This window comes from Diplotaxodon limnothrissa, linkage group LG5 (assembly GCF_057381915.1).
Source record: "Diplotaxodon limnothrissa isolate DT_005_m linkage group LG5, D_limnothrissa_male_GT1.1, whole genome shotgun sequence".
Classification (NCBI taxonomy): Eukaryota; Metazoa; Chordata; class Actinopteri; order Cichliformes; family Cichlidae; genus Diplotaxodon; species Diplotaxodon limnothrissa.
In genome coordinates, this window is record NC_140600.1 from 5,027,603 (window position 1) to 5,053,556 (window position 25,954).

General features: G+C 40.1%; 1 protein-coding gene across 4 annotated transcripts; it reads left to right on the top strand.

Moving 5' to 3' along the window:
- The first annotated feature begins 4,808 nt into the window (after positions 1–4,808).
- mtmr14 (myotubularin related protein 14) lies at positions 4,809–25,386 on the top strand. Of its 4 annotated transcripts, none has more exons than XM_085352965.1 (20): positions 4,809–5,024; positions 5,127–5,605; positions 6,021–6,169; positions 7,880–7,988; positions 8,656–8,731; positions 9,754–9,814; positions 10,627–10,749; positions 11,127–11,200; positions 11,751–11,821; positions 11,903–11,977; positions 12,528–12,594; positions 14,226–14,311; positions 15,761–15,837; positions 16,447–16,483; positions 16,705–16,775; positions 16,863–16,927; positions 19,204–19,336; positions 20,083–20,256; positions 21,919–22,125; positions 23,535–25,386. In XM_085352965.1, exons 2-20 carry the CDS (start codon positions 5,471–5,473, stop codon positions 23,713–23,715), a joined length of 1,971 nt encoding a protein of 656 aa, XP_085209091.1. In that variant the 5' UTR covers positions 4,809–5,024; positions 5,127–5,470; the 3' UTR covers positions 23,716–25,386. The 4 variants fall into 4 exon arrangements, with proteins under 4 accessions (XP_085209091.1, XP_085209090.1, XP_085209089.1 ...); XM_085352964.1 differs by having other exon boundaries at positions 4,809–4,982; XM_085352963.1 differs by having other exon boundaries at positions 4,809–5,605.
- Positions 25,387–25,954: the final 568 nt, after the last annotated feature.

Genomic DNA, 25,954 nt, shown 5'->3' on the forward strand with positions numbered 1-25,954 from the left:
GGGGCGAGGAACAGAACAGAAAATACTCTAAACTGGGAAAACTAAAACTTAAAGCCAGAACACGAACGAGGGTACCTTGCAGGGAGAATCACCAGGAAGCCGGAGGCACAAACACAGAATAACGGAGGGGAATAACGCAGACGAACCAGCAACTATACTAAGACAGAAGACACGACTAAAATACACTCAGAGAACACAGGGAGATTACACACAGGTGGGGAACACAGCTGGGAGTGATTAACGTGACGAGACAAGGGAGGCAAACTGAAAACACTCACATAAGACGCAGACCTTCACAATAAAACAGGAAACACATACTCGCAATGACACAACACACAGACTTCACACAGACTGGGGAACACAGAACATAGGAACATAAAACGTGAACAGAGAATGTACAAGAACCCCAAAATAACCAAAACCACAGAATAATAATAACATAAACACAGAGTCGCAGACTCCGGATCCTGACAACATGACTGTTCAAACTAGCTATCCAAGATGCAACAGAGTGGTAAAAACAAATAACTGAATTGCAAAATACAAAATTTACCAACACTGTTACCAAATGTCTTGATGCATGCTCAATCATGGAAATCCCAAAAGTTTTTTTTGTTCATCTGGGAGAAACGTTTCGTCACTCATCCAAGTGAGTGATGTGAGTGACCGTTGACCACTGATCATTGATCAATGGTCTTTGATCAATGGCCATGAGTACCATTCACAGAGAGTTGGGGAATGGCTGCAATCACAGCATTGTAAGATGGTGAAAGATATACTCTTAGGCCCCCTTCTCAATTCAGAGATGGTCTTTCCCTTTTCTTGATTCCCCGCCAGCATTCCTCCCTCTCCAGGATGTGTACATCCTCATTATTGAAAGACTGTCCACTGGCCTGTAGGTGTGAATAGACATCTAAACGCTACGTCCAGATGAACAGAATCAGCTTTTTGGGAGTGTTACCAAATGGATGTTTGTGGATTCCACCACTGACGCAAAGGTTATGTGGGCATTAATGACCGTCAGAGTTAACTTTCAGCTTGGAGGAGACAGTGATCACAACTGAGTGTTTCAAGGTTTATTTACAAGTGGTAAGAAAAAGAGAGAAGGGCACTACAGGTGAACTCAGGTGGTGTTTGTAGAGAAGGGGCAACTGTTAGACGTGGCTGGACTGATTCAGAGAATTGCAACAGCTGAGAGAGTTGGCAAACTGTGTTCTTACTTGTGGTGCAGATGAACAGAGCTTGAGAGAGGTGCCGGTGGGCAGGTAGAGATCTGAGGTGAGTGGCTGGGAATCAATGGAGAGCAGGCAGGTAGAGCCTTGAATCCACAGGGAGTGTTGGACTGTGAGAGTGATGAAAGTGTATTTCTAGTTGTGAACTCTTGAATCCTTAAGGGAACACAGGTTGATTTTCTAAAGGGTGGGAATCAGACTTCAGGCAAGGAACTGGGAGACTGGGTTACAAGAGAAAGCACAAAAAAACTAACTCTAGACTTGAGAGAGCCAAGTTACCACCACTGTGGACAAACCAACTGTGAGAGAATGGAAGATATACAGCCACAATGTATATATGTACACAGCATGTGTGAAAGTCAAGCCCAGAAAGTGCAGCTTGTACCAAGGGTGGAACATGGACCTGCCCAGCTCTCCACCTTAAAGAATAGAGAAAACACAGATGAACTCAACACCTGGCCAGATGCTGATAGACTGGGAAAAACTGGTATTAATGGTATAACTTAAATTTCTTCATAATATGACTTTAGATAATAAGGTTTGACTAGTTTATTAATTTTATTAAGCAGAACATTAAATAGAGCATAAGGAAAACTGTTGATTAAAACATGGCTCATGCAGTGTATGAAAGTGGGCCGATTACATTTGCCTTCATATCTGCACATCAAGTGGTCATTGCCTGTCTGGCTAAAACTGACTGCTGGATTTGACTTTTACAATCTTCCACATAGATTAATGTCACCACAGTATCATGTCCCCTGAAGAACAAAGCAGTTCTAAGACTAAAGAGACAGATCATGCCAACGTAACTGCCATGAGGATTCAGGTATAAGATAAACTACACAGACTGTGTCAGCTCAGCTGGGTTCAATTCTTAATTCCAGGAATGTCTTTTGAAGTGCATTCTTCATGCTGTCTGTTGCAAGAACTGCTGTTCAGAAACGGGTGCATTCAGTCATGCTCTGAAAAGGCACCCCAACGTCACCCCGTGAAGTATAAATGCCCTGTCCTACTCTGCATACTGTCTGTGTGCAAAAGAACTTGTATACAACGTTTAGTTCCACCACAGGAAACTGTGAAGTCTAAACAATGTCACTTAAATTATGTTCTTTTAGTCAGTGTCATTTGGGTAGAAACAACCTCTGACCATGGTAGGCTAGTGCTTCTTATCTCTGCTGCAGGCTACAAACTCCAAGATACATAAGTCACTATCAGCACAACAAATCCTACTTAATCAATGGAGGATGAGAAACAATCTGGGTAACATAGACTCCAAGATGTGACTAGAACAGAAATGTATGGTATCATTAAAGAAAATATCTCAAAGCACTTTGATCATGTTAGCATTTGGGCTCCTACCATACTTCTTCTTCTTTTTACAGTCTGTACCCTATTTGGATAAGAAAGCCACAGACTAAGTTTTCTGGTAATTCAAGGGGGCTTGACTGTAGGGTTTAAACAAAAATACATTATTTTTAAGCCACGTTATTTGTCAGATGAATATATTTGTGCTCCAAAAGGCACCAATGCAGTTGAGAAGTATAGTTCAATAACTTGAATTAGCAGAGGTGAGGCTGAGCAGGCAGCTACAATCAGTGTGGCAATGCCCCTTTAAGCTTTATCAGTAATAAATGTAGTAAAGGGCAATCTATTGGAATTAACTTGCTTTGGCAGCTAGCTCAAGTGGACATTAAAGGACACACACACACACACACACACACACACACACACACACACACACACACACACACACACACACACACACACACACACACACACACACACGTTACAGGGCCTTTCCCTGTCATGTTTTCCCTGTGCCTGCATGGGTGTCCTCCAGTTACTCCATTCCAAAGAAATGCATGTTAGGTTACCTGGTAATTCTAAGTTGACCATCGATTGGCGGTAGATAACGTGCTTGGTGAATAAAACATTGTATGAAAATATAGTTAAAATGTCACTTGCAGCAAAAAATGCTTTAGTCAGTAAGACTAAAAAATTACATTATATTTACAGAGATCATGTAAACAAAGCAAAACAGATTTACATACTCGGTACATCATCAAGCACAGTGCAGCTAAAAAAACGATTTAGAAAAAGACAGCAAAAATCTAAGTGGAGTCAGAAATCTGTCTAAGTTATATGGGCTGAAGTTTATTACTCCACATAGCTAGACACCTGTCTAGTTTGTTATTTGTTATCTATAATGAATGCTCACTGCTGGCAGTGTTTCTGTAGACACGGACCTGCACTAGTCACACTGGAGGGAAAAATCTTTTTCTAAAAATGTTATCCACATCATTCAGGACCTTTTGTTTACTGACAACACCATGTTATGCATCAGGCACTGGAAAATTTGCCAAGGATTTTTTATGTTGTGTACTGGAAGCTTTGAATAAGGGTTAAAATAGACTGCAGTTTCAGATGGAACAAAGTACAAACAGACAGCACATGACCTGCTCGATAATATCAAAATATAAAACCCTTCAAAATAAAAGCCCCCCCCCCTTGTTAACATTGTCCAGTCTATGACAGAGCCAACACACACAACCATTCACTCTCACATCCACACCTACTGCCAGTCACCAGTTAACAGATCATGCACGTCTTTGCAACCTTCTTGTTGTGAGACAAGAGTACTAATCACTGCAACAATATGTGATCCACTTTTTTTATCAAACAAAAGTGCCAGTTGTATTTTCATTGAAGACCACGTTTCATGTCAATTTGTTGTAATTTGATGCAATAAGTGACCATATTTAAACAAGAAGTGTTCGAATTTATCAGCAAATATCAGCAGAATCTTGTTACGGTAGTAAGTTTAATGCATTCCCCCCCCCCATTTGTTTGTTTCAGCTGAGCCTAATCCCCCAGCTATCACTCCAGATAATATAGTGAATTTGATTAAAATGTTGTAACCAAATAATGAATGATAGATTGAAGCTATATATAAGGGACTTTAGTGCCTATTTTCAGTAACTCTTCCTCTTCTGTAACAGAACCACATTGTGTTACCTCGTAATGTTTGATAATGTCAGCACTGATGAATTTGGAGTGTCAATTAAAGAGGGAACTCTTTAACTGAACTCTTTAAATAAGACTTCATGATTACTGAAGAAAAGGTTGAATGTTTAGTTTCTACTCTAATTAAGCGCTCGCTAATTGAGTTATTGTAGGGACGCAAATAAATGTATTTTCGTTTTCCACCCCTATATTCTGCACTTTGGGAAGCAAAAAATTAAAATTTTACAAAACAAAAGCAAAAAACAAACAAACAAACCTCAGCTCATTTTTTCTGTATGCATAGACCGAGCTCTATAATTTCTCCAATATAGTTTCTCATATGAAAGTGGTCTGCTAGGATAATTAGAAAGGTAAGTAAAGTTAAGGTTAGTAAAATCATCGGGTTTTTTTACTTTAATTTTTAACTCGGTCTTTATTTCCGCTCAAATACTGTGATCAGATTGTTTACCCAGCCGTAGTAAAGTAGTAGCGAGTCCTTCCAGCTGATCCAATCAGGCACCACCATTTAAAGGGGGCGATGGCTGTCACATGGTTAAACCTGCTTCCTGTTTATCGGCTGTTTTACTTCGGTATCTGTTGCACAGCTTGCGACACCACTCGGTATTGCTGAGGCTGTTATCCACTTCTATTTTGCTACCTTACAGCGACAGGACAGTTTACTGTATACATTTAACAGTTTATGGTCGTGGTTTCTAAGGAGACAGGAAGACATGGCACTGAGGAAACGTGAGTAGGCCGGGAAGGATCCTGGAGATTTCCTGACTCCAGGTGGCGGGGAGTTTTACTTTATTGGTGCTGAGAGACGAACGAAAGTTTACCCTATGTCAGAAAATAAAACGGCTGTTTATTTATGTTGAATGAATTTACCAGGGCTTTGATTTGGTGGAAAAGACGAACGATAGGCTACGCCTGGGGACCTGAGCTAGCCTGTTAGCTAGTCTTGCTAACCTCTGTAGCCTGCAGCGGCAGCAGCTGTGGTTTGAGTGACCGGCTTTACGGGCTGGCTAACAGGCTGTGTTTGGAGAGTGGAACGGTTCGCTGGTGCCCTGAATTCAAGAAGACTCCCCGGCTCCGGCTCCCTCAAGCGGGCAGTCAGGAAAAAGCTGGCTGGGAAGGGATGGCCTGGTCGGTCTCCCCGTCCCAGAGGACAAGGCTCAGCGGTGTTTGAAGGAGGTCGAGTGCGGCTCGAAGCCACCGCAGCGGGTCGAGGCACTATGACGGACATCCACCTCCCCACGGCCGGCAGCTTCCCGGCTCCCGGGCTGTTGGTCAGAAAGAGTGAAGAAATAACGGATTTGATAGACCTGTTTTCCAAGACGCAGTACAGGGCAAAGGAAGTCACTCCGCAGGTACTTCTCTTTTCTCTCTACTTTAGCTTCATGATAAGTTACTACTTTTGCTAAGGATGCGCCAAATGGTGTTTGTATTAAATCAATCAATTTAAATGATGAGTTGCACTGAAGACATGCTCAACTCTGCAAAATAATATCCAAACAGTAGTACGTAACTTGCATGCATGCTTTTTTTAAGTTGTATTGCTCAAGCTAGACTCTGATGATTGTGTGGACAATGTTTAGACATCTGGCTAGCAGTTTGACTGCTCAGTGTCTAATAATGCAATCTATGGGTATGCATTTGGACTGTGTGGCTAGAATCTGCCATACCAAAACAATGGGATCTTATTGTCTCTCCACATGAGCCTTTTGGACTATAGTATTATCTAAAGGAACCATTAAGGACTATTAATATGTTTATCTCCTTCAGGTGGAGGCCATAGAGACACGCTGTCTGCAGCTGTTTGCCAGAGATTACAAGTACAGCATCATCCAGAACACCAACGGAGAAGTGTGTGGACACTACCCCCGACAGATAGTTTTCCTGGAGTATGAATGCCTAGATGTGGAGAAAGACAGGTATATCTCCACTGCTCAGTCATCCCATCCTTTTTCCCCTGATACAAAGTTCAGCCTAGTTACAAATTACCCACTTGTTTGTTTGTGTGCCTCTTCTTCCATGCACACCTTATTATGGTGTGGGGACCAAAGATCATCCTCCGTCTGCAGCCCCTCTGAACACATAAAGGAGGCAGAGGGGTAAAGTGACTGTTGTGTCACATGGAGTCAGTCACATTATAGCAGTGATTCAAAAAGGCCCTCTTTCTCATTGCTGATTCATGTAGCGCAACAAATTTCCAGTAGAGTGCTAGAAATAGATAGCAGCAAAATCCTTCATATGCACAGCAAGATCTTTATATCTTGTCAATTAGTTTTACACAATTGAAACTCATACATTGAAAAAGAAATTTTCTTTCAGTTAAAGTGATTCCAAAGTTCATGTCAGCTGAAAAATTGTGGAACACAAAAACCTGATTGCAGTTAATGCATGCAACCACATGTATAACTGCACCCAGGGGAGTATAGAAGCAACTTATCAGTTGACAATTAGAAATGTTAAGTCATTTAGTAATCTAAAGTAGCAAACATGTATGAGGCCAAAATGCTGGCAGACTTTACATCAGAAACTTTTCTGATTCTTTCTAGGTTAGACTCTTAATCTTTGCACAGTTACCTGTAATGATGAAGCAAAAATAGCTTTTTGGAGTGTTTTGTTTAAGACTTAAATATTCCTTTTGAATGTATTCATGTGCAGCCATGTTTCCAGTTTTTAAGTGTCAGTTAAAAACAAAATGCACTTTCTCACAAATGTTTAAGCTGCACGTTAAATTGAAAAGGGCAATGGACTGTGCATATTAACTACTGAGTACGATGCAAGAAACATGGTTACAAAATGTATTTATGTAAATGGATTTTAGTGGAGACAAAAGTGAGAATCAGGAAAACTGGGAAATTGTGTTTATCACTAAAATGAATGTTTAAGATTATCCAGAGTTGCACAGGGTTTCAAGCATGTCGCAAAAATGTTGCAATGATCTAAAGTTGGATACAAAGTTAATACCAATATTGCAGCTTGCATCTGTAATAAATGTTTGCATTATGGGGTAAAAGTATGCTGAGTCATCTGTTAAGTATCAGGTATTGACTCTAATCGTTGACTGACCTCTGGCCGCTTTATCACGTTTGATCCCTTTACTTTAGGTAATCCTTAGGTGTTTCTGTGACTGCACTTACATAAGGTTAAGTGTGGGCAAAATATTGGTGGCTTTTTAAAAACAAACTAAATTTGTAGCGGAAGTGTTTAAAGAAGCTCCTTCAGCAGTGCAGTGTTGCTTTCCTGCCACTACTAGCGATTTTTATTAGTTTAAACTTTCAAAATGGACCAGTCCAGTGATTTAGTCAGGTGGCAGGATGTATAGTTAAAACAGTCAAACCAGAGCAATGTATGAAAATGCTGAGGGCTTTCATGTGTCAGTGTGCTAAAGTTTTTCTAAGAAAAGAGTTTTTAAAAAAGCTGTAACTATCAATTTCATTTCTGCTGTAGTGGTTGCAGTTATTTTAGTTTTTGAAGCTGGGGGAAGATCGGCAATATGAGCGTAAAAGCTTTTAAGATTTCTTTATTGTAAATTTGCATAAATGAGGCTGGTTTCATTTGGAGCAGAAATTTGTTAACTGCTGGATTGTGTTGTGTAGTTGATGTGCAGAGCATGTGGTGGTTTGTGTGTACAGGTTTGAGAGCACGGTGCAGATCTCTAAGCTGCAGGACCTAGTGAACCGGAGTAAGATGGCTCGCTGTAGAGGGAGGTTCGTCTGTCCAGTCATCCTCTACAATGGCAAGGTATCTGTATTGGTCTTGGTTACATACAACTGTTCTTTTTCCTCCATGTGACAAAATTCTGATGTCAAAGGTGTGACCTCCTCATGCTGTGGTTGCTCCTTAACACTGACTCTTGTGAAGCAGGGGAAAAAAAGTACTCAAAACAAACCCAACCTGAATAGTTTGAGGTTAAACATGCAGGTAAAATGTGTACAGTGCTAACAAAGAAAAAAAATTAAGCTGAGTTGGAAGCAGAAGCTCGTTTGAATTATGTATCCTTCTCGTGTTGTTGTGAGGAACCAAAGGGAACGCGGGAACGAGTAGAAGATGAATAAGGGCCAGAGCATCTCGGACCCAATTCAGCCTGCATGCATCAAACTTAAGTTTATTAGATCTGTGTGGGTGCAGTGAACCTGTAACACTCTAAAGATTACGTAGTGCCAGCACCAGCTAATGTTACATCTGTGTTAAGGCACGAGGCGCTGAGGTACAATGATTCTAGGGTACTAATGCTAACTGTCCGTGCTATTTTGCGAGGCCATAATTTTGGTCTGACTGACTTTGTGGAGCATTTTCCTCCTTTAAGAAGTAAAGTAGCTGAAAGTTCAAAATTTTCAGTTTTCTGAATGTTTAAATTTGACAATGACTGAAATATAAAATGTTGTATTCTTTGCTTGCCATATTTTAGCATATATGCCGATCATCCACACTGGCAGGCTGGGGGGAGCTGTATGGACGCACAGGCTACAACTACATTTTCTCAGGTAAAAGCACACACACCTGCAAATGGCTTAAAGTTAGTATAAACGTGAAGTTGTGGCTGACTTATTTTCATAATAAGTTTCAGTTTAGATTCTGACCTGTGAGTAGCTGCAGCCCTTTTCTTTCTGAGCCTTTGTTTTGACTGAAAGGTTGCCTCCACTGAAAATCACCAGCTCATCAGGGATGACTACAGTTGTTTCTGTTTTAGTTCCCTTTTAACATCAGTTGAGGGGAACGTGTGGGGGGTGGAACTGCACCGAATATTAAGATCACTTAGCATTTCTCAGGCTGCAAAGTTCACTGCTGTGGTACAGTAGCTGTACTTCCTGGCATTCTGACAAATGGTGCCATTTCTGCATTGCTGCACACACTGAGACTCTATGAACTAAGTGCAAAGATTACTTCTGCATTACAGAAGCTTTCAGAAAATTCTCCAGAGACTTGGGATTGACTTTTAGGAAGACACTTGCTGTTAATGGAGTGAAAACTTCTAGGCTCACACATGCAAATTTCTTTGTATTTGACTACACAACTCTTAAGAGTGCATTCACTGTTTACACCCCATTTTAGGACTAGTGGGTGGAGCAGGGTCCTAGTTTCAAGTCTGCATACTGGTTGGGCCTTTCTCTGTGGAAGTGTCTCCCTTTGATGTGGGTTCTGCTTGAGTACTCCAAAGATGTGCGTTAGGTTCAGTGATGATACTACGAGGTGAATGTGAGCTTGAGTGGTTGTCTCTGTTAGCCCTGCTATACTCACAACCTGTCTAGGGTGTACCTCACCTCTCACACATGAGGTGGGGTAGGTTCCAGCCCTCCCATAACTCTTAAATGGATGAGTGGAATAAGATGGCTGAATGATTTCCCACTTCCATTAAGGTGTTAACTTTCCCCTTTTATTGGAACAATGTTTTATCTGATGCTGCACTTATGCAAAGTCTGCAACAATTAATATTTCCAAGCCTGTATGTGGAGAGATTGACCCGACTAATGTTTTCCTGCTATTTTTATAATTTATCTTTGTTTAGGGGGCAGTGATGACACATGGACGGAGTCGGAGGAGTTTCCAGAGGATGACAGGGTAGTCAGGTAATGGTTACCTTACCTGCTGTACACACAGGACATTTTTTTTTAAATGTATTTATTTTGTATTTTAAGAATTGTGTTAATCTCATGGAGTCAAAGTCTCATCTGTGATAAACAAATTAATCCATTCTTAACACTGTCTAATAGGACTTTTGTTTTTAAGAGAAAAGTCAGAATTTGGCTCTGAGGGTAGGTTTGATGTTGTCACTGACCTGATCATACAGGGTTTTAAAAAAAACTACAAACAAAAACCCACAGAATTTACAGCCTGGATATTTGGTCTTGAAAGTTAAATCTTATATTTTTTTTTTCTTAATCCAATCATTGGTTGACAACTTGAAAAATAATTTAATGCTGTAACACGTACATTTAGAAACTACACCCAGCAAATGCCCAACATTTATATGCTATGTGCATGTTTTCACAATCTCTATAAATTGGGTTTCTTTAAAGTGCAATAGAAATGACAAGAATTTTAACAAGTGTTAAACGTCAGTCGTACTTTATTTTAATCATTTGGTTTGTTTTTGCTCATTAGATGAGGAGCCAAAATATCTCAAATATTGAGGTCTAACCATCTGCCTGGTCACTGGTTATGCTCATGTCTAGAAACTAATAAATGTACAGCAAGTACACACATCTGTGATGTGCCCCCCCCCGTCCCTGCTATATTTTGGAAAGTGACTTGTTTTCCTTCTCCAGTGTTTTAGATCATTTAATAACAGTTACTATGTGTCAGATAAATTGTCTATGCTATCATTTTTTTTGAACATGATAGCATGTTCACATTATCTCTTCACTTTTCTCCTCGTCAGGAACGGTGACTCCCATCTCTTCGATAAGGTTCGAGGTTATGACATTAAGCTGCTGCGTTACCTGTCAGTTCGCTACATCTGCGACTTAATGGTGGAGAACAAGAAGGTTAAGTTTGGCCTCAAGTAAGGAACAGACTGTACTGGTTCATTCACACTCTGTGCCATTTAGGTCACAGTTTCCTAGAAGAAGAGGGGTTAGAGGGAGGCTTCTGATGTGGCTACTCAGTTTAGCGTGTGTGTGTCCCCAATTTACTATAAACAGCTATGTCTAGAGCACCGCAATCACTGCTGCATCATTCAGTGTATTATAAGAGATATAGATATATAGCTACATTAATAAGCTTTTTAATTAATTTTAAACAATATTGTCAGCTTCAGAAAGGGCAGAAGCTGCACTGCTAGTTTATCACATTACAACAGCTTTTAATAAAAGGGTTTATTTCATGTTTCTGGGTGACTGCTTATAATGAATCTCATTTGGTTTCCTTGTGTCCCTGCAGTGTGACGTCATCAGAGAAGGTAGACAAGGCCCAACGCTATGCAGACTTCACTTTGCTTTCTGTGCCTTACCCAGGTAAGGACCCTTTCACCAGAGCTAGGTGTGCTTTATCAGCCAGTAATGGAATATGAGTGGAATTACAGAGGCGGTCCACGAACAGCTGTGACTTGTAGAACAAAGCCCTCGATTGATAATATAGTAATAAATTAAACTACCCTTTTGGTGTTTGTGCTTAAAACTTTATTACTACTACTCTTTCATAACATGTACCTGTGCTGTCTACCCAAATTAAAGCTCTGGGATGTTGCACTTTAAGCTAGTAAAATTTGTCAAATCTTAAGCATTTAATTATTCATTTTTCTGCTTTGTATAAAGTGCATATTTGCCATAAAACCTTCTGCCAGGCAGAAAATATTTGGGAACTGGACATTTTATTTATATTTTTGTATACTCTCATTATAGCTTGACTTTGGGTTAATTTACAGAGGAGTTTGTTGGGGGGGTACATATGATTGTTGCATTTCCTCTGTATTGTTGTAGGGTCTACTTTACAATATAAAGCACCTTGCACAACTGTTGTTGTGATTTGGCGCCGTACAAATTACATTTTACCGTTGTTTTTCAGGTTGTGAGTTTTTCAAGGACTACAAAGACAGAGATTACACAGCAGAGGGTCTGGTGTTTAACTGGAATCAGGTAGAGAATCTGCTCAGACAGATCAGGCACTGGTCAGAAGTCAGCTCTGTGTTGAGCATTCTTCTTTGTATCTTCTGACAGGACTTTGTGGACGCTCCTTTGACAATCCCCAGGTGCTTTACTCACAACTTGAACATTGACTGGACTCAGTACCAGGTTAATTCTCTTGTCTTTATCTGCCATAACTGTCATGTGCTGATATTACTGGTGTTATAGCGCCATCTGTTGTCCAACTTGCACAGATCTTGGCTCGTTATTCATAACTTGACTGCTTGTACACTAGCGTCACTAAGTTTTTATTTTATTTTTTCCCCGTGATGCTTTTGCTGTAATAGGTTGACAAACAAAACATGGACAAACTGGCGCATAGTAATATTATAGTGTCTTATAGTAATGTTTCTCTGTGGGTTGCTGGTGTACTCGTGCTGATAAAAACTGTACAGTCAAATGGTGTCTGACCTCACAGAATGTGGTTTTAGAGTCCACGAATGTAAAGCTAAATGCCAAAATGTGCAGAAAATGATTTTCTTTCTGGGTTTTAATCTATTGATTTGGTTAAATGTGGTTGGAGGAACAGGCCAAGTTTTGACGCACAGTGTGAAGGACCTTTCCAGTTTAAGATGTAATCCAGTAAGATCATTTCCTGAGTGCAAAGTAAGGTTTTTATCAAACAATTAATGTTTGTTTCTCTGTGAAAACTGTCCAGTCATGGGACCTGGTGCAGCAGACCCAGAACTACCTGAAGCTACTTCTCCACATCATCAATAGTGATGGTAGGTGTGTGTTTTCTTGTTGTGGATTGGAGGCAGCTCAATCATAATATAAAGCAACAGTCAAAGTCATTGTAGAAGGAAAGCCTGCCATTATCTAGCTACCTTGGTAACTCCCCTGGCAGTTTATGTTCTGTCAGAATGAGTGGTAATCTGGGATGTAATATAGAATCAACTGCTGAATAAGAAACCAGGTTTAGCATAAGGTTTTGTAGCTAATTCACTTCCTGTTCTGGATAATTCTCTGGTTAATGGTTAACCACCCCCAAACAGCTGAAGACTTTGAGTAGACTGTCACTGTTTCAATGTCCAACTTCTAACAGAATAATCTGAGTAGATATTTAAGGAACTACAATGTCAAAATGCTCAGGTCAGTTTGTGTCAAAACATTGGTTTTAATTCAAGTTTAAGATGTCTTAAAGCGTTCATCATGATAACCACAGTAGCAGAACTGTTCCTTAACCCGTGTGAATTTTCCAAACAAATGTCACAAAAAGCATATTGATTTTTTTTTCTTTTTTTTTTTTTCCCCCGTGCACCAGGCATAACGGAATTGGCTTGTTTGTCCCCAGTATACCTTTTTTGCCACTCATGCTAGGGCCTTCACCTGGGTCAGAATTTTCTCCAGGACCCAAATCAGACTGAATACTTTTTCTTTTCAAATATTTATCTGTTGCTATATTGTCTCACTCACAGCATGGCCATTATGTAATTTCGTCTTCTGTTTTACTGGCAGTTGGCAACCCATTTAATTGGAGCAGGTAGTTGTACTGCCCTCTAGTGGAAGAGAATGTAACCAGATAATCTTCCACGGCACATCTGATCATTTCTCACGGCACAGTGGTTGGGAAACACTGCCTTAACCTAATTAATGGTCTGTGTAGCCATCTCAAATAGCCAAAAAGTCCTTAAATAAACATTAGTTGGCAGTGCTTTATTTATTGTCTGTGAAGGTTCTCAGTCATCCAGGACATCGTAGTCTGAGGAAACTTGCAAAGAAAAGCGTCTGGACTTCTTTAAGTTGCTTGAAGAGGTTTCACCTTCATCCGAGAAGCTTCTTCAGTTCTAGTTAGAACCATCTTAAAGAAGTCCAGACACTTTTCTTTCCAAGGTCCTTAGTTATTTTTTGTTCATTTATACTACGTCAAATATTGGTACTATTTTTAATTCCATTTATTTAGAATACAGTTACATATGGTAAATGGCCTATATTTGTATAACGCTTTTACTAGTCCCTACTAGGATTATTATGCCAATTACTGTCTATTGTTTTGTCCTTTGTCAGAATGCAGAGCAATAAACAAGTTTCTCTGCATTTCCCTGTACATCTATAAATTTCAAGCTGTGGTTCAGCATCCTTCATGAAGGCAGTTCATCACAGAGCTGTTATACTGGCACTCAGTCTGTGCCATTGCAAAACAGAATATGCATGTTGCTCAGTCTCGGTGCTGTCGTCTTCACTTGAATCATTCAGTATTGTTTCCAGTTCAGTACACCAGTTGAGTTCATCTATCGAGTTCATGTTACACAACACTTCTGTACTCTGTGGTGCATTATGTACTCTACCTATTCATAATACTCTTGCTTTCCAGAAGGTGCTTACAGCATTGACCTCTCAGGTGTTGTCATTTCAGATGATAGCGGCCTCCTGGTGCACTGCATATCAGGATGGGACAGAACGCCTCTGTTCGTGTCTCTCCTCAGGCTCTCTCTCTGGGCAGTAAGTCTTTTCTATTCTTGAGTGGTTTTTAAATCTTTTTATTTCCTTCTGTTTCTCCACATGACACCAAACACCTCAATGGGTCCTTCAGACCTTCATTACCGGTAGACTCTTGTAATCCCCAGCTTAATCAGTCTGCCACAAATCCACCACTGCTCCTTGTGTCAGTTTTTCTGTGCTGTAATTGACCTCGCTGTATTCACCACAATTTGTTTTATTTTATTTTTAAATTCCAACTTATGCAAAAAAAAGTCTTCTGAAGATGTGACCCACATGGCAATCTTCTGAAAAAACTGAAACTGTTGATCTGTGGACAACTAGTCAGCTCTGTCATGGTGTGCTGATACTGTGTAGGGCACAGGCAAAATTAAGGCCATGGTGACTTTCTGAATCTTGTTCAGAGAGCAGTTCTGCTTCCTTCTCTAGACTCATGACTTTGACATGTTTTACGTTGGCCAATGTGACACAGCACCTCTGTAAAGGGCAGAAATGCCAACTTTATTATTTTATTTTTTTTTAAACTATCTGTTCTGTTTCGGAGATGTGGACAAAATTGGTGAAGCCAGTGTAACCAGTACCTGCAGGAACTGCAAAGTTGATTCAAGCACTTTTAGGCTTAGCTCACCAAAGCTACAGTTGGTGGTCCACAAGGCTGTAGTTGAAATGAATCCATGGCATGAGGAACATTGTGGAAAAGCAGCAGATTATTACCTTTTTATATAGTTACAAATGGTCAATATAATTTTAATTTATTATTTTTTTTAAACCGTGGATAGTTTCACTTAACTCATTCACTGCCAGCCATTTTCAAATCAGGTAACTCCCCACTGCCAGGGTTTTTGAGCATTTTTACTCATTTTTGAAGAGCCACAGAAAACTGTGTGTTATGATCATATAAACGCTGAACCTACCAAAATGAAGAACAGACTCTCTTCTTTCATCCAAAAAAAAGCTTGTTTCTACCATTTTCCATTCTTTAGTAATCAGCTGTAGAAGAGAGGTGGGTTCCACCAAAAATGCCTGTTTTGACCAAAAAAAGGGAGAAAACGAGCTTTTTGTGAGAAATAAATTTCAAGCAGAAAATTGCCTTTGACACTAATATTTCTTGCTTTGTGACACCTCTAACATATAAAATAGTTTTTCACTTCTATAAAACAGAAATAACACTGAGAAAGGTTGTTTTATCAAAACAATTTATTTACAAATATATGAAAAAATAAAATGTATTCTAGCCCCTCCCATTGAAAAACGTAATTGACGTCAATGGCAGTGAATGAGTTAAGTGCATGCATTTAAACCAGACTGCTGTCATGCTCCTATGTGCTTTTCCTGAGAGGTCTATTCAGAAGTAACGTGAGCACTTTACTTCTACTAGACATGTACACAGTACCTGCTGAAGCCTAAACCTACTAGACTGCTGTTTGACTCAGTTATTCCCATCTTTCACAGGATGGTGCAGTGCATGCCAGCCTGGAGCCCACAGAGATTCTGTATCTGACTATCGCTTACGACTGGTTCCTCTTTGGGTAAGAATGTTACATCTGTTATTTCAGGACTTCACAGCAACTTGTTAAGATAAGTTGATTTGGCCAGCAGAAATATGTCGGAGGTGATTTGGACACTTCGTAGTGCCACCTGACTTGAGAGACCCTTGGTTGTCTACAGTACATATTTGAGTTGTGACTGATTAATGGGAAGGTAAACTTGCGACGTGCAGCATTTAAGATAATTTTAAGCCTTTTTTGATCCCCTCACCGAACAGCTTAAACTCAGTCACTCATTTTCAGATCTTTAAGCTAAAATGTTTAGCTTTCAGGTTCAGTTTGTTTAAAAGTATTCAACTAAATCTGGTGCTATGAGTTTATCCCAAACACACTTGGATCAGTTGAATATATGGTGCATTGTAGTTTAATTATCAAAGTCCTTTAAAGCTGCCGTCAGGTGCAGATGTTGATGTGCTTCATCAACGTCTCCGATCCATTTCAGCTCTGCTGGTATTCTGTATTTATCCTCTTTAACTATGACAAAGAACTGGTCAGTTTAGAACTATTATATAATTTTATATTATAGTATTATTATGCTGAGGAGGTTTGGCAATGGAAGCTTTTCAGTCATTCCTTTTTTTCCCCATTCAGTCACATGCTGCCAGATCGACTCTCCAAAGGGGAAGAGGTACTTGTATTTAAAATGAAGTTGTAGCTCATTCTAAAGCAAGTAAAAATGACACTTGACATAATCATTTAGCTTAATGTGGAATAACACCTAAATGCGTTGAGTGAATTTTGGTTTGTGAAAGGCTACATGCAGTTTGTGTACCCCTTGCTATTACCAGTTTCTATTTTTGTCTTAATGGTTTCTGTTTGTTTCATCAGACATTCTTCTTTCCTCCTCAGATTTTCTTTTTTTGCTTCAATTTTTTGAAGCACATTGTTTCAGAGAAGTTCTCTACAGTTAAAAAGCAGAGGTGTGTTTACCACATTACCTAGTCAAATTCCAGCTGTGTGGATTCACTATCAGGTGTTCACTAGTCTTTTAATGTCTGACCTTTAAGTTTTAGAAGAAAGAACTCTCACTTCAAAGACGGTGATTTCACTGTGGAAGAGCTCTGCCAGTTGAGTGAGTCACTTTTGCATGCTTTCATCTGTAGAAGTTTTGACTGATATTTCATGGATCTAGCTAATTAATTACAGATATTTTGGGAGCCTATATTATTATAATACCCAAATGCACCACTAAATGACACAGGAAATCATTCCTGCCTGTACAACTCCTCCATCTAATGCACAGTACACACTGCAATAGTTACTGTAGAGAACGTGCAAAAGGGTGTAAATGACAAAGTTTTACAGTTTAGAGTAAAATGTCAATCATATATATATTTTACCTCTGTAGTATTCTGGATATTTAATAATTGAGCTATTTGTGTATATTAGAGCCATTTCTTATGTTTTGTAAACTTTGTAATATATTGTATTATTTAATTAGTTCAGTCTGTTACTTTTGTCTTGGAGCAACTGTAACCACATAATTTCCTTGGGGATTATTAAGGTATTCTGATATGTAGTATCAAAAGTTCAGACATACCTAATCTGTTATTTAATCTAGTGAAATGTAAAGTGTTTAGCTTTGTTCTGGAATAGTAAGGAGAGTGATTGTGGAGGCCAGATCGCTTTAAGCAGAAATCCAATTGAAATGGTTTGGGATGAATTGGGCAAAGAGGACATTTTAATCATATGGTTTACTGGTAAAGCAACAGGCCTTTCAGCCCAATTCTATTTTTCTTCTGCATAATCCATCATATAAAATTGAATCAAATGGAAAGTCTCTTTTTAAAACTTAGTACTTAGAAATTAGTTTTAATCATTTAACTTTATGCCCATTAAATCATCTCCTGGACAGACAAGTGCAATCCAGTTCAAGTACCAATATTAAACAAAAAAACGATTAAATTATGCAATCTTTGCAACATCTGTTGCACATAAACAACATTAAGGTGCAAACAATTCACCTAAAAAAACAAAAACATTAAAACCCCTCAATATTCAGGAAAATCAGGAAGTGCTTTAAACTGCAGAAAATGTGTTTGACAAACTCGACACAATGTAACTTAAAACATCCTGCAAAACTGTGCTGGCTCTCACTTTAGTGGGAGAAATTTGCATGGACATTTGCAGCTAGCATTTTAAATTTTGGGTGAAATGGGGTCAATGCAATTGCATGGATGCAAATGTTCGTTAGTCGTGAGCGAATTTTGTCCATTCATCTTTAAATGCCCAATTTTCATCATCCACTTTACATATTTATGACAAAGCCATCTTCTTTTACTCATCTGTGCAGCACCAAGTCATAATTATACTGTCAACATTCCTGAGCTCCCAAGCTAGGAATTTAGCAACCCGCACTGAAGGGCCTGCATGGGTTTCCTTTGTGTTTGTGTTGGTGGTGCAATATCACCACCAGCTGGTTGGAGTGTGGACCTGAATGTCACTGCCCCACATAGTTGCCCCACGCGCCTGTTCAAAAGTCAGCCACGGTAGCCGGCAGGAATAAAACATGGCAAATGAGAAAATGCTTTGCGGTCTGGGGGAAAAACCCTCTTGGGGTTCAGATTTGGGCTGGAGTCAGGATGTTGGGGACCCCTGATCTATACGTTACAGCACGTCTCACTATGGTCTTTAAATGACTTTGTGCTTTGTCACATGGCTGCTGAAAACAACCATCAGAAGTTGGGTGCGCTGTTCAGCAACTATACATAGGCAGGCTTTGGCTTGTATATCTATATAGACATCATAAATGTGGCATCAAATGCCAATCATTTGGCACTAATGGTGTTATTCAAGAATTCTCAAACTCTTGAAAGAAAGGTATTGAGCATTAAGCAGTCTCTGGTGCTATGCTAAAGACTGCAGTGGGAGCTCATCCTACTTGCCTCTGGTCTGATGCAAGGAGACTTTAAGTGCCTAAAGCAAAACAATGAGACCGTGATTTTAAAATGGTACTTTAATCTTTTATAAAAGTGCAAGCCTAAAATCCAAAACTTGCTCGAAGAAACTCTTAACCTCTTAATGTGGTAGTCGCATCAGGGTGCTTTTTCATGTCAGACTCGGTCAGTTTCATAGGTGCAAATGGTGCTTTGTTCAGGCCTTTGCTGTAGTGTTTGAGGACGACACTGTCTGAGCAGCAGACGTGTGACTGCAGAATCTTGGGGGAATTGCTCCAGCCTTCCCCTGTAAATGTCTTTGTTTTATACATCTAAATACTATATTTAGCTGGGGTGGGGCGGACAATACGGGAGCTTTGGGAACATTGAAGGAGGGGGGTAAACCTTTATTGGTTGGTGCTACTCAGGCTCTCCTGTGTGACATGTTGGATGAAATGCTGTTTGCTTTCAGAGTCCAGGGACCGTGGCAGTGTGACTAGTTTGAGCAGTGACTTTTCCCTCATCACTGAAGAGATTGCTAGTGGATCAAGCTTGACCAATGACACTGTGGACCTGTCCTCCAGTCAGCCCCAAGCCTCCAACTGGTCAGCACCACACATGCTCACACAATTCAAGGATTAATTTCTCAAAGTGTCTTTAGGTTGATCTTTTCTTCCAGTTATTGCAAGCTTCCTAGAATATTTATACTGTTGTATAATACATACGGTCCAGTAAAAACAATACCGTAGAAAATGCAAATCTACTCTCCTTCAGTGGATAACAAAAGGTCTGCAAAACGCATGTAAAAGCTTTTCATATCCACACAATTACAATTTTTGATTCTGTCTGCTTGAGACCCTCCTCAGCTATGCAGGGCAAGTTGAATGGAGTCACTCAGGAATCTGACTGGTTATGTAGAGGTGCATGAGTATTATGTAAATGCTCACCTCCCAGTCATTGTTTCATAGGGTGTTTTGCATTAGTCTCCAGGTACTTACTCTATTAAACATTTTGCAGTCATCGTATGCAAGCTAGAGTAATTTGGATGGTTGTGTTGTGACCCTATGCTGGACTAGTCTGTTTTTTTTTTTTTTTTTGTTTTTTTTCTCCTTTCCCCACCAAGGCCTTAAAGTGTCTGAAGTTGATGTGTCATCTCAAACAAGTTCTTTGCATTTTAAGGAAATGCTCACAGCTCCAACACTCTGCTAGTTTAGAACTAACACGCACGTGTTCCAAGCCAAAGATGCCTTGTCTAAGGAATACCACATACAACATCTAACTTATGCAGTGGTGGTGTCGTTGGCCTCGGATAACAAGCTGTTGCTAATGGTGATTTACTCTCTGCCCTCAGGAGAAAAGGCAACACTTCCTCTTCTCCAATGGTGGTTTGGAATAAACAGAACCCTTTGGACGACCGCCTCTCCCACACAGCAAATGACGCCAGGTCTTCTAGCTCCTCATCCAATCAGTCGGAGCATGGCGACACTCGTACTGGCAGCAGCCCATTGGCTGTTCCAGGGAGAAGGTGAGGGAGTCAATGTAGCTTAAGCCGCCAGTTCAAGTTTGCTCGACTGCGTACTTTTACACACTTAACACTTTGGACAATCACCAGATGCACCTTCTCAGCTCTGCTTTTACTTACGAGCAGTGAAATACAGTTGCTACGACAGTGCAACCACTGCTATACTGTTATCTGAACCTGTTAAAATGTTCAGGGCCTGGTTTGGAGTGTTCCACTTCCTCTATCTAGAAGTCTGATCAGCTTCTTTGTCGGCTTTGAATTCTTCTTTCATTTCTGTTTCTATCACTTCCCTTATTTTGAGTTCAACTGCACCGTTTGACGTATTCGGAAATTTTCCAAATCAGATAGCTTGAAGTTCTCAGTCACTTAAATGCTGTTATTAGGCAAGTGTATGTGGAGGATTTTGTTGCATAGTACCTGCTCATTTCCTTTATTACAAAACTGCAACTGCAGAGAGAAACTTTCTTTCTTCAGTAAAAGAAGTCTAAACTTGCTGCTTTTTAAACACTCTCAGAAACCCTGTGACAGGTACAAGTACAGGAAAAGGCACAAACCCTCTGAACACTTCCCATCCTAAGGAAGACAAGATGGTCTACATAACATGCTCTTTGCAGTTGTAGGCAAAAAAAGGTTTAGTGCATAACAGACCTGCTTTGTGAATGGATTTTGACAAATTGGATTCCACTCTGTCATCAACACACATGACTTTTTAAGCTTTAAGTGATTGTATTGTATAACTGATTTTTGCAAAGCTCCGACAGTATGCAGCTGCATCCAAAAGCAACAAATGCTGTGTGCTAAACAGTTTCAGCTTATTCAAATTTGCAACATCTTATTAATTTGTATCACTTTTATCTAGCAAGAGTACTTGAATAAAATGGATACATTTATGAGACTGTGTTCATGGATTGTCCTTAACAAAAAGATTTAAAGTATATTGTAAGAAATGCAGACATTGGTACCAGTGTTGAGACTCGGGCAGTATTTGGCTTCTCCAAAACGGGACAAAGTGGAGAATGGAGTGGTGTCTCCTTAGAAATCAAAATCAGTGTAGTCCCATTTGAAGGCTTTAAGATTTCATATCATTCAGCAGTTACAACACGATATTCTAATGTCATACATCTGGCACAACACTATGGTTTTGAGAAAAAGGTGCTATTGCAAAAAGTCCAATGTAAGGTAGACCATACAATGATACATGCAGAAAGAAACCCAACAATCATGACTCCCTATGAGCAAGCACTTTGGCAAAAAACTCCTTTTTAACAGGAAGAAACCTCCAGCGCAGCCAGGTTTAGGGAGAGGTGGCCATCTGCCACAACCGGTTGGGTTGGGGTGAGGGAAGGAAGACGAGACAAAGACATGCTTTGGAAGAGAGCCAGAGATTAATAACAAGTACGATTCAATGCAGAGAGGTCTATTAACAGCTGACTGTGGACCCAAAGCCTAAAACATCTTGGATGCATTATAGGAACAAATATAATGGTTTTGTTTTTTTTTAACACCACTTGTTATCAGGATACAACTCGTTTGCTGATACAGACTTGAAACTGAGTCGGGGTATCATAAATGGAGATTGCTCCACCACAAATTTCAGTCATGCTACTGATCAAGATGAGCTCTGGGGGCTTTCTTTTACTTTTGTCCCTCTTATCTGTCTCTCAGGTTAGCAGCGGACTGTGCTCGGTCAAGTTCCTCCCTCTCTACAGATTATGGTAGTTGGCAGATAGTTTCCGGTTGTGGCAGCATCCATGACCATACCCATTTCCCTCCACCTTTGGCCTCGGCCTCATCCTCCAACTCATCTACTGCTATCGCTGCCTACGACTCCCCCCTGCCATTCAGCTTTCAGGATGAAGCCAGTGGACGAATGTAAGTACCTCTCCACTGGTAGACAGGTTTCAGTCCTGTAAGAGATTTGTAGATGGCATGGTTTCATAGTCTTAAACAAGAGGTTCACTTCCCAGTGGGACAAGGATGCAGAAAAGCAGACTGTCACCCTTTTCTCAGTTAGTAACAAACAGCTTAGACTTCTTAAATTAAACCACGGCTAGCTTTATGCTCGGGTATCTCCTCCTTCATTCCAACACTGGATCTGTTTGCCATTACAGGGTCCACAGTTTATTGTGAAATTTTCAGTTGTGATACCATTTTTATTTTGTGCCAGTTTAGGATCTCTTTAGCAAATCAGTAACCATAGTTTGTGCTGGGCTGTATGACGGTGTAGTAAGAGTTTGCTGGTTTCAGTTACTTTAGCATTGGTTGTGCAAACCTACATACAAAGTGATCTTTGTCATTAGTCTGTATTTCTTTTCAGTGTATCTGTCCCTACTGTTCTTGACTATAACAGTGTTTCCTGGCTGTTAACACACTCCTGTGCTACCAGCATGGTAAATTGCCTGTGTCACAAATGTTGTGTTTTTGAGGTGACCGTGCTAACCACTGTCACTTAAAGTTCCTGGTTTGGACCCCAGGGTGGGGCCTCTTAGGGCCTGTGGGGTGTCCTCCCAGGGCCTGTGGGGTGTCCTCCCAGGGCCTGTGGGGTGTCCTCCCAGGGCCTGTGGGGTGTCGTTTTATCACCGATTCGGACTTGTTCATGGCTGTTAGGTTAATTGTATGACTATATGAGTAAATGTACCACATTTGATCACATGATCAGTGATGGTAGAGAAATGCATAAATGTCAGTCCATATGAAGTTGACATAATTAGAACCATGAGGAGGGTGGACGTCTCATAGAGGTCCCATTACTGGGGAATACCAGCTCTTTTGACCAATAACAGGGTTCAGAGAAAGGCCTAATGACTGTCTAGTGCTGGCAGCTGTAGCAGTGCATAAAGTTGATAAGGTGGGGTAGTGTTTGCCATGGAAGATCAATGTAATAAAAGGGCTCAATGAGTTAGGCACATTAGTGTTATAACTAATGTTTGACCATATTTCAAACTGCAATCACATTATCTTGCCATTTGTGCTGACATAATTGACATGAATAGTGCTACTTCTAATACGGCACTATCATAAAGTTTGTTTGTGCTTTTATCCTGTCAAACAAGCTTTGATTTGTCAGGAAATTGTTTTTTAAAAGTTTTTGGAACCAGGGCACTGAAATGTTCAGTAGAGGTGGCTTACTGCCCAGTAGACAATGAGAATTGGGGAGATGCATTTCCACTGGGTCCTCCCTTTGACTCATCTGCCTTCTCTCTGGTCTCAGCAGGAGATGCATTTTCTCAGACCTTTACCTCCATCTTATCCCCCCTGCTTATTTCCTCTGTCCTCTCCAGGTGTTCCTTCCCCTCTGAGCGTCAGGCCCGTCTGGAGGCAGTACGTGAAGCCTTCTTGGCAGCCTACAGCTCCACTGTTGGCCTCAAATCCTCAGCTCCCAGCCCCTCTGGTGCCATCTCCGGCCTGCTGGAGCAGTTTGCCCGTGGGGTGGGCCTCCGCGGCAGTAACGCCATCGTCTGAGCCTCTTGATGGGACCCTGGACCCTCCTGCTTACATCAGTTGATTCAGCATGTCTGTGCCAAACAATCCCCTCTTCAATTTTAGGGGTGAAGCATTATTTTTTTTTTTATATTTTAATATATTTTTTATTTTTTAACATGCCCTCCATTTTATTTTATTTTTCCCCTGTGGACTTTAAATGTCTGAGGTTTTTGTCACATTCAGGAAGGGAAATGGTTTCAAAAAGGGATGGTGATAGATTTAGAGGTCTCCTGTTATTACAGTGTAAAGAATTCTGCCTTGGCCTGTTTATAGATTTGTAACTCCATGTCCAGTAAACAATATCACTTGATTTCTTTTGCTTATGCTGCTATTCTTCACTGATCCAAACAGTTCTGTAGTTCTGCTGGGCAGTGGAAATGAGACAAAGAGCTTGATGGGTCCCCCCCCCCCCCCCCTCAAATTGTCTCCTAAAAACAGAAAAGATTCGATGCTGTTCAGATTTTGAATCTGGCTCAGTACTTTATCCGATCTGTTTTACTGCATAGAGCTTCATATTTGTGGGGGTCTAAAGTTAAAGGGCTTTTGGTGTTGACGTTCCCATATAGGAAACATTTAGAATAGTTGACTCCTGCGCTTTTTGATTTGTTTTTTGTTCCCCCAATGACCCATGAAAGCTTTAGCTGAAAGACCTTGTATAGTCTGACCGTTGTCAACTTGGTTTAAAGAGGACTCTATTATGCTGCTTTCTTATTTTACGAACTACTCAATGCCAGATATTTGGTGCCTTGAAGTGGAACAAAATAATATTGGACAATAAAAACTTGGTAAAAACTGAAATTTTTCTCCAACAATGCAGTTTGGCTTTAGTTGGCACCATTAACTGAACAAGCCAAATGCTGTCTATTTGGTTATTACTCTGTTTGAACCTCTACTTTGACTGGTGGAAACAGGACTGTGGCCAAAAGGCTGGTTAAGACCAGTTATCAGCAACAGTCTTTTGAACGTTTCAAGCTGACAGCTAGACACTGCAGAGGTTATCACTTAAGTCAAAATGCTAAGGTGTATATGGATGCATTGCTTTTAAACTCTTGTCCAGGGAAGCTCGATATCATACTACATGCAAATAAAATTAGTCTGACTGACAGATCAAATTATTTGCTTTGTAATTTTATAGGAAACGCTTAAATTTCAGGAGCTAAGATTTACATTAACCCTTTTTTTTGGGTTGAGTAGTTGCAAGAAAAAAACTGACCTTAGATTTATGTGATACTTTAAACTTTTATAGAAAAAGACTAAATATAAGGACTGTTCTGTCATGGCTCTCACAGGGTTGATTATTATTATTATTATTTTTTTAACCTTGCCAATTACAGTATCACCATATTGACTCATATCTGTTAAAGGTTTAGTGACTGTGAAGAAGCACTGAGCATTTTGGTAGCAGATATGAACTAAAGGCCTTTTCGATGTTTCTCGTCCCTCCAGTGAAGGGAGGTCTGCTTCATTCCTGCCAGTACTGAGATTCCTGCCCAGCTATTATCACATTCACCTCCTTTCAGGTCACACGGGGACTTTCCTGCCCACTCAGTTGGGTCAGTTCATACTTAAGTTGTAAACTAGCCTATCGGTGTTGCCAAACTGTTTGACAGTTGCTGTACCTCAGGGCCTTTCTGTTGTGCCTTTTTTTTTTTTTTTTTTTTTTTTTTTGGTCCCGCCTCTTAATTTAGCACTGGATGAGTCTTCTGTCCAGTTTCAGGTATATTTTCTGTTAAATGTGTGCATTTAATTTTTAAACATTTTTGTTAAAGAGCTTTGTCTTAAGAGTTGACTGCAGTGAAACCTGTGAGGCTTTCATGTGGTTGCGGTTTGTACAATGACATAATGCTGAGTTTTGTGGAGATGTTGGATATCGGGCAGCAGTCTTTCAGTTCTGCCTCTGTAAATGGCAGCTGCTGAAAATGACTGGTATCGTAATTTTTATTTTTTTTATGAATATAATATCCTCTTGGGAATTTTGGGAAATGTACTCAGGATTGAGATGAAAAGGTTGGCACCAGTGTTTCTGGGATAAGTGCAGCGCTACAACAGAATGTCTAGCCATGATTTGGATCAAGAAAGATTAAACCTTAGTTTAAAAGAAGACTTTAGAGCTTTGTTATATAGAGACAGTCTTGTAGGAGAGTGGAACAGCTTTGAACTTTTTTTTTTTTTTTTTTTATTCCCCCCCCCCGTGAAAAATAAAATTTTGGACAAACTT